Source organism: Lepisma saccharinum, chromosome 10, assembly GCF_977018435.1.
Source record: "Lepisma saccharinum chromosome 10, izLepSacc3.1, whole genome shotgun sequence".
Classification (NCBI taxonomy): domain Eukaryota; kingdom Metazoa; phylum Arthropoda; class Insecta; order Zygentoma; family Lepismatidae; genus Lepisma; species Lepisma saccharinum.
The window spans coordinates 82,630,155-82,646,096 of NC_139238.1; the positions used below are offsets into that span (position 1 = coordinate 82,630,155).

Below are 15,942 nucleotides of genomic sequence, written 5' to 3' on the forward strand. Positions count from 1 at the left end.
TTTCCACCTAGAACTCTCATAGTAGTTTATGAATTCTTTCTTGAAAAGATCATATGTTGTAACGCGATCCTTCCGTTCCGCAAACCAAAGCTTGGCACTTTCTGTTAACAATTTTGGGACATACTTTATGTATTGCCCTTCCTCTACCCCATAAAGCTCTAGCAGCTCCTCAACCTTCTCCAGGAATTCGGATGGAGTTACTGTAGTTATTAACCCACTGAATTTTGGAAATTTCATTAAGTCCTGAGGTTTTATGCTAAAGACTTTCGCTTGAGTATTATTATTAATATCGTTAGTGTTAGAGCGTACCGGATTATCCTTTATTACCTTTGTCTGAGGTTCTACTAATCCTTGTAACCCTTTCATTTTTGCCTTCCCATGCCTGGTCTTAATGTAACTCTTCTTTTTTGACGACAGATAGCAATCACCCGACCTATCCGCCTCACTTAAAGAATCTACAGTTTCAGGCTGAGTGGACCTGAAGTGGTTGAATTTTGAACATCTAAGTGCAGAATCTCCATCTGATTCTTCAGTAGAAGTGGCTTTGTCTACACCATGCTTCCTTAACGCCCCCGACTCAGAGCAATGATAACCAACCCGCCTTACTTCGATCCCATCAACATTTGGCTTTACGAGATCCTGATCAGAGCCCCTAGACTCCCACCTAGCCAAGACCCCATTGAACCTTGCCAAAGAACTTTCCATCGATCTTAATGTTAACACAACATCAGCCGGTAAACTATTCACCCCTGAAGCACTATCCTCAACCCTGTACAAAGAACCCCTCTGAGTCCCCTGAACCGATGAAAAAACTTCCTTCTTGACTACGGTTAAGTCACTATCACAGACAGCCTTTACTACCTTCTTTCCTTCAGCAATCCGAACCGACGGAGTCTTCCTTACTACTACTCTATCCATCACTTTCTCCACAACCTGTTCTTCCAACAATTTAAAACTATTTTCATTATCCAATTTTAACTGTCGTATTGCCTGCTGCACACCCTGCACTTCCGAGTCTAGTCTTTTAGCCAACCCCTCATGCTTCTTTTCTAATCTCTCTGCTCTACTCATGCATTCAATCCTGTACTGGGATACTGACAATGCAAGCTCCTGAAGACCTTCACTTGTCTTCGTAGTGTCCGGTTTTAACTCCAACATGGATTTATTGGTTAGAGATAAATCCATTTGAAGTTTACCAACCAATTCATTGGTATGAGATAACAACTCAGATTTCATTAGCTCTGTGTTTTCTCTGGACGCCTGACTACTTTCTTTAATAAACGAAAGCAAGGTGTCCAGAGTCACAGGCTCCTGTTCTGTATCCATATTCGTTTCCAATACTTAATCTTTACTAATTTGAATTACCCCTTCCAAACTATCTTAACAAGACAAGTTTAAACGAACAACAAAAGGAACTTAATTCCAACTTATTTATTTTGACCTTTTTTTTCTTTTTTTTAAAACTTATTTATTTAAACTTATTTGTTTAAACTTATTTGTTTTGATCTTTCCCCAGCAGCAAACACTCCACCCTGAGTCTCATGGATCTTTATGTGACGCTCCAGGAGACCTGAGAACTCCAACCAGTATTTTCCCTATTTTGCAGGTAGCCCCCCACAGGTCACACTCGCAGCGCCTGAAAGCGCAGGTGGGAGGAAATTAGCCGGGAGGATCAACTACCCCAAATAAAATTTAAATTACCATAATTCCTTAACCATTTATGGTTTTTAATGTATTAACAATGAGTAACATACTGTACAAAGTTCAACTATTATATATAGAAATATATAAGATTCTTGTTTCTTTAGAAATGTGTACTTGAACCAAATAATGAAAGCGTCACCTGTCAGTTAATATCCACCATGAGGTTCCACACGATTTTTGTGTAAATAATCCTGCGACACACGCTTCACACGAATGCATGCATTTTCATACAATGTTAATTCGGTAGATCTACCTATTTTGCGACGACATGAGCTCATGCAGAAATGTTTGGAAAACGACAGCTTACCTTGTGAAGCCGGGAAAAGATGCCATGCCACTGTCCCTCTGCGGACTGTTTGGGTACGATATTTTCATCATATCACTTACGCATCATCGTTCTCCAACACCTGCAGACATTCCTCGTCCATTACCGGTATGGAAACAAAACTCACTTCTTGTCCCGCAAATGTATGACCACCGTAAATTCACGGAAATATATTATCTCCTCTCTTCACCACAATGCTCCTTTCACTCCATTTTTTTTCCAGCTCACTCCCGCTTTTTCTTCCTCTTCTTTTACTCCTTCCCACTGTCTTTTTGTGTACAACACAATTAACCCGGATAATTTGTCAATTTACATATTTATATATCATCACAATACTTGCAGATGTATGTGTCAAAGATATTTTTGCAATAAATGTTTGAACAAACTTTCTATCTTTATTAATGCGATAGCATGGAGAATATCACGCTGTAAGTTTTATAGGTTATCGCCATCACTGCAAATTGTCCTTGCGTGCAGCCGCCGACACATCAAAATGTCCTTGTGCATAGCGATAGCAAACTTTTTGGCGGTAAATTTTATGACAAAGCGATCTTCAACAACAATAGATCAAAATTTGTTACAAAGGCGCTTATAAAAGAATGACTTTGAGTTTAACTTCAATATAACATTCACGTAAAATGTGATTTAAGAATTTTACAATTTATAATGACTTTCAAATGGTGCCATCTAGCGTTATTATCTGCAATTGACGTGATTAAAAGTATACTTTACGGCAGTTACGCTCCATCTATCGTGAATTCTCTGAAATTCATATTGTACAGGTTTATGGATGTGCGTTGAATATCTAAATGTTCTCAACATTCATCACATCGTATTTACCTTATGTTGCCATATGACAATAACCGTCATAGTAGATTAGTTCTGCTATAAAAATGTGAAGCAAAAATGGACTCCTTTACAGAGAAATGAACTTAATGCTCTGTTAACTACATAAATGTGCTAGTGGAAAGTAAATGTTTTATTTGGTGTAATAAGTCATCATCATCATCCTTAGCCATTTCCTGCCTCTGGCTGGGTCGGCATAGAAGTCAAGCCTCTCTATTTTTTCCTGGTCTTCCACCACTCCTCTCTTTCCACGGTGTTCCAATCTTCTCCTCTTCTCCTAACACTCTCCGCTATCTGCTCTTTCCACCGACATCTTGGTCTCCCCTTTGGCCTTATTCCCACTCCTTGTGCATGTAAGCTCTTTACTGGTAGTCTTTCTGCATCCATCCTCTTCATGTGTCCGAACCATCTCATCTGTGTGCCTGATCTATCCTGTCCTGAAGCTTCACTACACCCACTGTCTGTCGGATCTACTCATTCCTTATTCTATCCCTTAATAGTCTTCCCCAATATACTTCCTAAAAATTTCACCTCCACTGCTGGATAATATTCACCATTTTAACACCAAAATGTCATTTTATATACTGCCTTTGATCCTGCCAAGTTTTTGTGAAATTTTGATCTTCACCATAAATATCTGGCCATAAGAACAGGTATTACCAGATAATTTTTTATGTTACAGATTGGCAATTTGTACTATTAATTTTTATTAATTCTCCTTTTTTATATTAATTTTGACTCGGAAGAGTTCCTGCTACGACAACATAACCCAGATATCCACATTTCCAGCACAACCAAATGTTAGAAACCACAACTCCCACCAAACAAATGCAAACAATGCAGTGGCACGAAATACCAACCAAATGTAAACAACCAGGATTGCTACGATTTTTTGATTATGAAATTCCCTGACATTTCCAGGATTTCCAGTCCAAAAATGAAATTTTTCCAGACATGTTTATCATCATGATTTTTGCTTCTGAACCTTAAAGTTTTTGTTGCATATAGGAATTCTATCAAAAATGCCAACAAGACTAAGATCTATAAACTAATAGACGATAACCTCATCTTCACCAACCTTTCCGATAATTATGATCATATTGTCAATGTACTGTAGTTATCAATCAGATATCTGGACTGCAAGTTTTACTTTGGAAGTGGAATCACAAGAATCGAATCCAGAAGTGGAAGTGACCTGTTTCTTCATTTTGCAACTTTTTCTCTTGCAGACTCCAAAATGCACGTAAATTCCAGATCTGCAAAATTCCCTGATTTTTCCATGACAAGCCAAATTTCCTGACATTTCCCTGTTTTCCAGGTTTTCCAGATGCGTAGGAACCCTGACAACGCAGTGGCACAAAACTACATCTGTCCTACATGCCATAACAGGATGTCTACCAAAATAACAAATTCAAAATTCTTGACCTTTTCTTTTCAATTTTCTTAACCTTTATTTATTCGACCCCTACTTAGGTAAAGTTGGAAATTAGGAATTAAGAAAATAAATATTTATTTAATGAAAATCCCCTACCAAAAGGCCAGTTAAGATAAAAACTGAAGCTGTATTTAACAAGAGAACTAGACTTGCCTTATCTATTAATGCATCCTGGACTGCATTTGGCAGACTTGTGAAAATCTGGCATCTGGACTCTTAACCAGTATAAACTTATGTGGGGTTCATGTTGTCACCCTAATGTATTTATGATTGTCCCTTCATCCATCTATCTTACCACTATTCATCCCCATCTTGGTGATTAGTCAAAGGGGCAGAAAGGTGAAGTAAAATAAACCCAATCAGTCATTGTGAGAGCAAAAATTCTTGACTACAATTATAATTTCTTGACTTTTTATTGACTTCTTGACCAACTTGTTGATTACTTTTTCTTGACTTTCATAACTGGTAGACAGACACCCTGTAAGTTAAAGAATACAGTGGACCTTGCATATGGAAGGGGGGGATTTAAAAAATGCATATGCAACCTTGTTTTAACTCGAGACTTACTGAAATTTGTTTTCCAATGAGAGAAATATTTCTATTCCAGTTGAATTAAGGTAATGAACTGAATAATGGCAAATTATGATAATTATCACAAGGGAGTGTGAAGTTTTACAGTGTCAAAAATTTGAAACTTATTTTTCCACTTTTTCTTATGTTGTATCATCAAAATCTGCGAGGTCTATGTTTGCTAAAGGAAGTTTCACACATTAAAACCTTGCTGAATCCTAAAATTGGTGATTTGACTAGAAGCAGACAAACTACAAACCTCACAATTTCTAATCAGAGTTCCTGAAATGTTTGCAAAAAGTTGATTTGAAAATGCCAATGTAAAATACAACAACCAACGTTAAAAATTGAAGTCCTTAAACTTACTTGTCACAATACTTGAACCTGTCTTCATCCAACAATACAGACTTCTCTCGGATTGTTGCATCTTCATCCTCGGCTTGATTGAGTGCTTGGCGATATGGTGTTGGATCCAGACCTACCAACAATAATTCAAATTTATAAAAATTGTACAAACATTCCTCTTAGTTCTTCAAATCTATTGTAATATTAATACAGCAGGCCCCTCATATCATTAGGTGATATGTTTCAAGGCTTAAAACACGTAATGGGACTGTGGATAGTAAAGAAGTCCAAACATAAAGCATTTTTTATTTGCATAACACTAGGATCAGCTTCGCAGTATGAAGCCAACTGGCATTCCTCATACCATCCCTCCCAACAAGTCATTCTAACTTGACTTCGGATTGGACACAGTCATCTCACCCATGGTCACTTCCTGCAAGGGCTGAACCCTCCAATGTGTTATGTCTGTAATGTTATTATAAGGGTTCGGCATATACTTATGGAACGTATGGAGGCATGCATATTTTGTTTTTGACGAAAACACGAAATGTGAAATAACACATTCTAATGTTAATTTTTTCATGTTTCTGAGAGGTGTGAGGTGCATTTTTCTACCTTGTTTTGTCACGAGATAATGCCAAATGCGAAATACATTCAAACATGAAATTTATTTACAGACACGACACTTTCTGAAGTCAGAATTATCCTGAGTGTTGTGCAATTCACGAAAAATTGATTAATTCTGCTGTAAATATTTTAGAAGCAAAAATTGACCCCTTTATACAGGAATTAACTTCATATTCTGGTAATGATATAAATATGTTATTAGAAGGGTATTGTGTAGTAAGTGCAGTTTTTAAATCAAATTTGGGATTATATTCACATTTTTAAAACCAAAATGTCATTTTATGTATTTTACCACTTTTTCACAGCTATAACAGCGAAAGTTTATTTTATTTATTGCTTTTTAACCGAAATTGACTCAGTTATTGTATTTTTTATTTACCAAAAATATGTGCCTCTAGAAATGTGCCAATTTTACTCAGACAAACTTTTAATCTTCCCAAATGTTCATTGTCCATGTTAGAAGATGATAACAGTGTTTTGACTAATGTTTTTAGCTTTTTGAGAAAGTGGGCCTCTTCCTGTTTCTGATGAAGTTCTTAAAGACTCTCCACTTTTAACCTCTCTCCTGCGGGAGCGAATTTACAATACCGGACCCCTCCCCGATTTTTGTAATATTTCACACTCGCTAATTGAGGCCTCCTAATAACGAATTTGAATTTTAAATTTGGGGGTCACGTGTTCAAATTGCAAAATAAGCAAATTTGAGTGGTCCGTGATTGGAACAGACGTGCATGATTGCTCATTAATCATTATTTACCAGAAGATTTTGTGTTTCCAATACTTAAAAAACGAAATATACATTCCTGACATTACTGCAACCCCAAATTTTAAATATGCATGCCTAACCTAACCTTACCATGAATGGTTCATGGGGCTATCTGTCAATGGTTTGTGGGGCTACCCATGCATGGTTTTACGACACCAAATTTTAACTATGTTTGCCTAAACTAGCTTAACCTAACTTAATGTAACCGAGAATGGTCAGTGGGGCTATCCGTGAATGGTTTTGCGCTAATTGTGGTAACGAACTGACAAAAAATCTTATTGTCGTGGCACTTTAACAGCAAACGTTCTTCATCAGAGATGCCATTTTCGTATCCTGCAAATTATGGTCGATGCATTGTTGCCAAACTTACCTGTAATCAACAACTTTTTTACTGTTCTCTTCCGCCATTCTTACACGATCCATGCTCTCCTAGTATGAAATCAACAGTGTGGCAACGCCGTAGACAGAGTAACTAATTGCAAACGTCAATTGTTCATATCAACAAATATGGTTCCCATACTTGTATACGGAGAATCATTGCAAGAACAGAAAAGCTTATTTTACAACTTCTACAAGTTAATGAACAATTTCTACACCTCATCCCAATATGTTAACCTCAGATAAATCATCACGACTAATTATTTCATGAGTATAAGCAGAAGAATAGAAATTACAGAAGGGTCCGGTATTGTAAATTCTTGCCCTTCATTGACTGCATGGATGGAGCAGTGAAATCAATTGAACTTTAGTTGCTTTCATTCCAGCCGAATGGTTTTGCCTTTGGTGTGTGTGGCCAGAGGTTTAATTCCCAGTCAGAGCTTCAAATTGTTGTCAGCATTGAACCAGCACCGTGAGAATAACTGAAAAGTTATTTTGAAGCAATAGACAAGACTCCAGTCTTTTAAACACGAAAACCTATGGCATGCTGCTTGGCAAACCTTGGCCGTCAACAGGGTTAATGATTTCTCATAGATGAGGTTAAAAATATGTTATTAGAATGGAAATTTTTATTTTGTGAAGTAACTGGAAATCTTGTCTCAAATTTATATTTCCCATTATACCACCAAAATGCACTTTTGATGCAAAAAAATTGTTGTTATTGTACCTAGATGTTGATATTTTTCATCACAAATATATATCTCTAATCATGTCATGCAAAGGATAAGTGAAAAAATGTAGGATTGAGTGGATAGTACTTTGAACTCATACTGATACCAATGCTTGAAAATTGAAATAATTAAAAACTGTTCAACATATTAATTCATATTAGTTGTTGAGTATTCAATTACAATAATAAGTATCAAATTTCCAAAGCTTTCTTTCAAAATATTGAAGATTTAAACCAGAACATTAAAATGTTTGTTCTGTAATCACAAAATCCATTTTTCACACAATATTGGTGCAAAATAAAAGGAAACTTCGAATTTGCATACTTTCCAGGATAATTAGTCTCCTAGAAAGTAGGGATGGGCCAATATGAAATTTTGACCAATACCGATAAAGTACAGATATAAAATTTACCGATACTGATAACAGATATTCTACTGATCCAATACAAAATTCCAAATAGGCCTTGAAGAACCTGAATGGATCATTGAACTCCATAATAAATGTGTTTCAAGGTGACTGCAGTGCAAAAGAAGTTGCATATTTAGATATTTAATTTTTAAAAAAGAAGGGCATGGAGATTATCCATCAAAAAATTATAACAAAAAGGCAGAATTTTGCACTAAATTAGAAGATATATATATATATATATATATATATATATATATATATATTGGATCAGTACAATAATCGGTAATTTTACCAATAAACCGATATGCCCATATTGGCCAATACTGATAGAGTACCGATTAATCTGTTCCTATCCCTACTATAGAAAGTGTCACATGGCATTTTTGCAAAAGACCATAATGCCGGAAAATTATCAGTCAGCATTGCTAAATAAAATCCAACCCATACTTTCTGATACTGGTACATTTGTATCGGTATCAGCTGCATCCTAGAAAAATGTTAATCATTCTATAGAAGAGAACCTCTCTTCAACAATTCAAATCTACACACACACACCTATGTTCAACTTACCCAAACATTCCGCAATGCGAGCAGCGTCTGTGCCCTCTATTGGGTCGCAGAGTCGAGAGACCACAGGGTGAATCTGCTGGGACAGGTAATAGTTCACATCTATCTTCAGACTCTCGTTGTGCTTCAGTTCGTCTATGTGATAGGCTCTCTGGGTGGCTGCTAGATTACTCCCATCCTGAAACAACATGTGAAAAATGTTACAAATGAAATACTAGATTTATCTCTACATCAGGAAAAGTGCATGTAATTGTAATGATCCCATATTTCTTTAGTCTGCAACTGAGCACACAATTATTAATTGATTGAATTAGGTTATTTTATGTCCCATTTCTGCCACTTGTGGCTAATCAAGATGACGAGGATGAATGATGATAAGATGAAAAAGGTGAAGGGACAATCACAAACATACATGGACAGGACGCAACACAAGCGCCATGGAAGATTATACTGGCCATGGGTTCAGGTGCGAGAGCCTCACTAGTTCGCAAAATGCAGTCCAGGGTGTACTACATGGAAGTAGTACTCAAAGGGTCACCTCGAGAGCACAATTATGGATTATGCACTTATATTCACAAGAACACATGAATTACGTGTTTATATTCATTTTAAAAAAAATGGCACAATTACAGAAATATCATATCAATAAAATTATCGGTAATTTTAACAATGCACCAACATGCCTATTCATAGTGGCTACTCTAGGACCTTGATAAAATTCAAGTATAATTCCCGATTTTCAAGATGAACTTTGCAAAAATTCAAGGCTACAAGAAGATGTTTTCTCTACTTCAGCCTTACGTATTATCTCCTCTCACCACACACAAACAAATATACGAGGGCCGTTCAAGTCAATGGGGGACTTTTTTTTCCAGTTTAAATAGACAACTAGGCTGGAGGTTTTGTATGCAGTAGGAACTGGCAACTGTGTGCTGTTACTGGTAGGTGGCGCTCATTTCCCGCGGTTCTGCATAGACCGTTATTGTTATGTCCTAATATTAATGACATAAACAGAAATAAACATCTCAAGATTGGAACTTCATAATTAAATATATTCAAACTTGTAACAAGGTGGATTACATGATTCAAACTTAAACATCCATAAGACACATAAACAAGATGCATAAACGTTGCTATGCACAGACTATGTACATTGGCCATAACTGCTAGTTCACCACACACAATAATGTATTTTACAATATATATCAGTTATTCAAGATGGCGGACAACAGTGTGAACGTCTACATGGAACAGCATGTTGTGATGAAGTTTTTAGTGAACGAGGACAGAAAACCTGCTGAAATTTACAGAACACTTCAGGCTCAGTACGGTGATGAGACGCTCTGTCGCAGTAAGACATTTGAATTGTGTAAGCGCTTCAAAGATGGCCGTATCTCTATTACTGACGATCCTGGTCGTGGTGGATCACAGCTCACGGCAGTCATTCCTGGGAACATTCAGCACGTGGAGCACCTGATCCTGGACAATTGTTGCATAACCTGTTGTGAATTTGCAAGGGTGTGTAATCTGTCGTTACGAACAGTGAACTGGGGAGTAGAGTGATGATACACACAAGGCAAAGAGTTATGACATGCTATCACATATTTTCCATCTCTAGGCATCCCAACCTTACCAAACAATCATATCAGAACCTGTCCCCCTGAGTGGTACCACCAACTTGCCTGGCTCAAGGCCTAAATCATTCATTCTCGGATTGAGTATCTGAAAAAAGGAAAAGTAAAAAAAAAAAGTCATGAGTACTTTTCGTTGATATATCAATCACAGAAAACTACTCATGCTTCTGAAAAGTTGAATCTTTAATTAGAATACTCACTTCACATATGACATAGGACACTGCATCCCCTGCTTTCAGCTTCTTCCCTCCCCTGGAGTTCAGCCTCATGGCCACCTGAACGTGAGGAAGGCTCTTCTTGTCCACGTATTCGTCAGCATTCTTCGTCAACTGCTTAGTGATGGCCAACAACGAAAGTGGGACATTCCCGTTCTCCAATTCTCCCTTCAGGTGCTCTAAGTGTGCATGGATGTTCTCGATCCTCTCGTCAGGAGACTGATCAGACAGGATCTGTTTCAGAACGAGCCTGAAAGATTATGTATTTTTAAGATACTTATATTTGTTCAAAAGTAAAAATGTTGGTATTTCTTGTTACGTTAGATTGATTTTTTAAAGAATAATGGACCTTTTAAATAGGGTTGAGCCATTACTACTTTGAACTGATATCGATATCGAAACTCTCCGAGATTCTGGTACTGATGCTTGTAAATTGTAATATTAAAACTTTTTTTTTTTAAAATACTGATTAATATTAGTGTGTAAGGTTTTTCACTCTAATTACATGCATCATTTTTGCTTTAAAATATTCAAGAATTATACCAGAATATTACATTACATAGTGTGTTATCACAAACTTCAGTTTTTTCACATGAAACTGGTGAAAAATAATAAAAAAGAGACACCAAATTTTGCATAACTTCCAGGAAAATTACACTCAGGGAAAGTGTCACCAGCAATTTTGCTGAGGGTGTGAAAGTATCAGCTGGTATCGAATAATAAATACTGATACCACTAGTATCAGATACATTGGCATTGGCTCAACACTACTTTTAATATTATGATAACTAGAGCCAATGTCGTAAATTATCGATTCAACCTTATTTACTGTTACTGATACTTTACCACAATTTTGGTCATTCATGGGATATAGAGGGGAGAGTTTTTGCGCAGGCGATAATGTGAACCAAGAAGTTTCTTTCCTTTATGAATATTGACCTCCACCCAAATAATTTCGCAAGCCCGACTCAGATCACTACGTAACAGAAAATGAAGCAACTAACGCAGGGTTAAAGAATTTGTCATTTTACATCAGACTGATGTACTATTATTTATCAGTATGGTCGTCTACTTGGTGCTCTACTCTACTGACATGAAGGAAATCCAAGTTCAATTCCAAGGATAGGATCTCGGTGAGGAATTTTTATCTGCCAGTGGCCCAACTGGGTGTGGTGATGATCACACAACCCATGCCATGGCATCATTTTGCTCTTTTCAATTAGTATCTGTAAAATTAATTTTTGTTACCTCCAACTAAAGTGAAAAAAAGTAATTTTACTTACCTTCCTGCTTCGGCAGACAATTGCGACCAGTCCCTTCTCACTATGTCCAACCCCTTCAGCTCTTCCTCTAACACCAACTGTCCATCCGGACGACGGGAGATGGTCACAGCTGCATACTTCTTCTTCTTCAGCAGCAGCATGTACTTGAAGACCCCATCAATATCCAATTCCACTTGACGGTAGAGTTTGTTAACCTCAGCTTTAATCTATTAGTGTTACATTTATTAATAATGCTACAAATGATACTAGACAGTGGTTTTCCTTATAATTTATAAATAAATTTATATCAGTCACAATACAAGGTTTTCCACTAAGTTGCACAATATTTACACAAATTAGGAATGGGCCAATGTGAAATTTTGACCGACACCAATAAAGCACCTATATAAAATTTACCAATGCCAATAACCGATATTCTACCGATCCGATATAAAATTCAAAATGTCCCTGAAGAACCTGAATGCTTCATTGACCCCCTTAATAAATGTTTCCAGTAAATGTCTAAATATGAAAGAAGTTTCATATTTAGACATTTACTTTTTTTTTTAAGTAGAGCATGGATTTTTTAAGTAGAGGATGGAGATTAGCCATTAAAATTGTAACAAAATGGCAGAATTTTGCACTAAATAGTAATACGTTCAGATCGGAAAAATAATCCGTAACTTTGCCGATACACTGATATGCCTACATCGGCTGATACTGATGGAGTACTGGTTAATATGTCCCATCTCTAACACAAATATTAGATCAACACAATTATTTGTAATTTTTGAAACAACAGTTCTACAAGAAAAGTTACAAAATTCTACCACATAATAAACAAAAGTACAAATCATCAGCAATTCTTTGCCACGTAACATGATTGCAGTTTTTTAAGCTGAAATCGCTCAAGTCATTTTAGTGCAACTGCAGATGATGCTTTCAGATGGTGACAAAATTTCAAGGTGCAGTAAATACATCAACATTTGAACAATTTCTGTGGTTACATGGATGTTCATGACGCATGACCTTGTGAAACCACATTTCTATCAGAAACCACATGGCATTGCTGCTACAGACCAAGAGAACCCCACGATAGGGAAAGCCAAGGCAGGCTGCGAATAAGCTACGTGGGAATGTGCAATATACACAACACACATATAAGTAATGAGAACATTAGAATGAAGAAGGCAACGAAATTAATACACTTTCTTACCTCAATTTAACAGAGGTTGCACTCTGCGATCTTCACTCTTGATCATCATCATTGTCATTGTTGCTATTGTCACCGTCATTAGACTTTAGGTCAATGACAAATCAATCAATAATGTTGTCCATTAGTTAGTCTCTTGCAAAATTGAACTCTACAATTTCTTACATGTGGACAAAAATTTGCTCCAATTCTCCTTTACTTTCTTTATTGTTTTTACTAACAAAGATTCAATGGCCAAAAGTTTAAATTGAGAGCTGTATTTGGAAACAAATCCTTTAACATGGGCCCATATTAGTTCTATTGCATTAAAATCGCAATGGTATGGTAGCAATCTCATTATTGTTTGGCCATAAACTTGTGCTGATGTGTTGATCTAGTACTGCTTGAAATTTACAAGCTTATAAAGTTGTGGTATCATCATGAAAAATATTGTATGCCCTTAGACGTAACTAGTGTGACTTTTCTGGATTTTGATGTGGGTGTTATATTTATTTATTTATTTATTAATTAATGATATGGAGTATTACGAATTACTGTTATGGAGTTTGGAAGGATCTTTGGATGTAGCTGATTTGTGGACTACTTTTTTTATCTGTCACTGTCCATTTTCTCATGATATTTTTCGAAGAACTGGATCTAAACATGAGCAAGGCATTTCCAACAAAGCCTCATGAAAACCTTATGTGAACAACAATGGAAAACCTTATGTGAGCAACAATGAGCCTTTGACCTTTCCTTAAAGGTATTTTGACATAGAGGATTTTGTCACCCTCAAGCCATAACTTGCATTTGGTATAGCTGGAATTTCATCAGTGTAAACATTGTGTGGTTCAGCTTTCATAGTGTCTCATTGTCCATAGGAAAATGATTACCTAGAACAACGACAGCTTTCTTTACACAGTGAAATCGCAATTATATGTTTCGCGATAGTACGTCTTTCTCGTTAGGACTTCTTTTCTGGAGGTCCCTGCCAATTCCCCTAAGGCTGCATGCTATTATATTTCAGCTATATGATTCTTCCAGTTATATGTTCAACGAGTTCAGTCCCAACAAAGAAAAGACATCAGTTATACGTTTTTAACTCTGCTTCCTGGAAAGAATGCTGCTCATGGAGTTAAGATTTCCATGATGATAACATCTGCCACCCGTTCTCATATAGGTTTTCCTAGCTGCAAACATGAGACCAGACTCTCGACTTGGAATTCTATTTATGTCCCTTGTGTCTGAGGGCATGGAATGGGCAATGCACCCTTGAACCAGATTGGCCTTTGCAAAATAATCCTACTTTTATTTGTTCTTTGCATTGCGGTGGGTAAGTCGTATTTGTCTAAAGCAGATCTAACTAACTAACTAACTAACTCCCTAGCCTTCTTAAACCCGAAGGTTCATGGCTGCAGCAACACAGGCCTTCCATCTTTCCCTATCTTGAGCAAGTTCTATATACTCTTTTCCATCCCTACCGATTTCCCTTAGGTCCATCTCAACGTTGTCCCTCCATCTTCGTCTTGGCCTTCCTACAGGTCTCTTACCATCAGGTTTCCCAACAAGAATCCTGTAAACTCCTCTTTCCTCTCCCATTCGTACCACATGGCCTGCCCACCTAAGTCTTCTTCATTTAATTATTCTAATAAGATCTGGACATGAATACAAATTATGTAGTTCTAAATTATGTAACCTTCTCCACTTACCTGTCTCCTCATCCCTTTTAGGTCCAAATATTTTCCTAAGGATCTTATTTTCAAATACTCTCAATTTATGTTCCTCTTTCAATGTAAGGGACCAAGTTTCACATCCATATAATACTACAGGCAAAATTACTCTTTTGTATATTTTAACTTTTAGTTTCTTAGATATTAAACGAGAAGACAAAAGTTTATGAAGAGAGAAGTAACATGCATTTCCTGAATTGAGCCTACTTTTTATTTCCTCTTTAATAGAATTTTCATTTGTTAATATTACTCCTAAGTATTTGAATTTGGAAACTGGTTCAAACGAGTTGTTATCAATAATTAGATTTTGATTATTACCTAACACTTGGTTTCGGCCTGTAACCATATATTTAGTTTTCTCTTTGTTAACTTCCAAACCTATCTCTTTAGCGGTTTTGAAAAATATTTTAGCATTATTCTTAATTGTATTCACATCATCCCCCAGTAAGTCTACATCATCTGCATATGCTAACAACTGAGTCACACCATTTAATTTTAGTCCTTCTTTAGTTTCCTTTACCTTCCTAACAGCATATTCTAAGGCAAAATTAAAGAGTAATGGAGATAATGCATCTCCTTGTTTTAACCCATCATGAATTGTAAATTTGTCAGACATATTAATACCCACACGAATTTTACTTTCTGTTTCACTAAAGCAGATCGGAAACTGATATCTTTCAAGCTGTCAGACAAGTCACTAGCGCCACACTTCCCAGCCTGTCGTAAACATTACAAACAAGATGAAGAAAGGGAGGGAGTGGCTTGCAGGGGAAGGGGGAGTTCCACTGTGACTTATTACCATTATATTTAAAGACAATATGGTTCTTGAAGACGGAGAAGTTGCAGAATTTTTTTTTCTTGTGTAAAATGAAATCGCAGTTAAACGAATTATTGAACACTGTGACTTATTTTTATCGTGTGAATGGTTCTGAAGAAAAGCAGTGATTATACTAAATACTGTGTGCACTTTCTTTCTGCAAGCGACATTTGAAAAAAGCATTTTCTTTCCCTTTCGTTACTATGGGATAAATTATAACTGGTCAACCAGTGCATCTTTTTGAAAAATTTAAATTCTAACTGTAAGAATGAACAAAAAGCAACATTTTAAGAAACATCCGACAATTAAGGGTCCAGGGGAGGAAGCAGGGGCAAAGGCCCAAAGTTAGAATTATTCCTTAATTACGCAACATTTCTGAAAGCCATACT

At 36.5% G+C, this 15,942-nt stretch overlaps 1 protein-coding gene across 1 annotated transcript in view; it reads right to left on the minus strand.

The window, feature by feature from the left end:
- PolA1 (DNA polymerase alpha catalytic subunit) overlaps positions 1–15,942 on the minus strand; it is a 113,283-nt gene that overhangs the window by 13,571 nt on the left and 83,770 nt on the right. The window contains exons 22-25 of the mRNA XM_083130028.1: positions 11,836–12,041; positions 10,538–10,802; positions 8,707–8,881; positions 5,247–5,358 (exon numbers count right to left, since the gene is read on the minus strand). Coding sequence (XP_082986154.1) covers positions 5,247–5,358; positions 8,707–8,881; positions 10,538–10,802; positions 11,836–12,041 — 758 coding nt within the window. The remainder of the gene's footprint in view (positions 1–5,246; positions 5,359–8,706; positions 8,882–10,537; positions 10,803–11,835; positions 12,042–15,942) is intronic.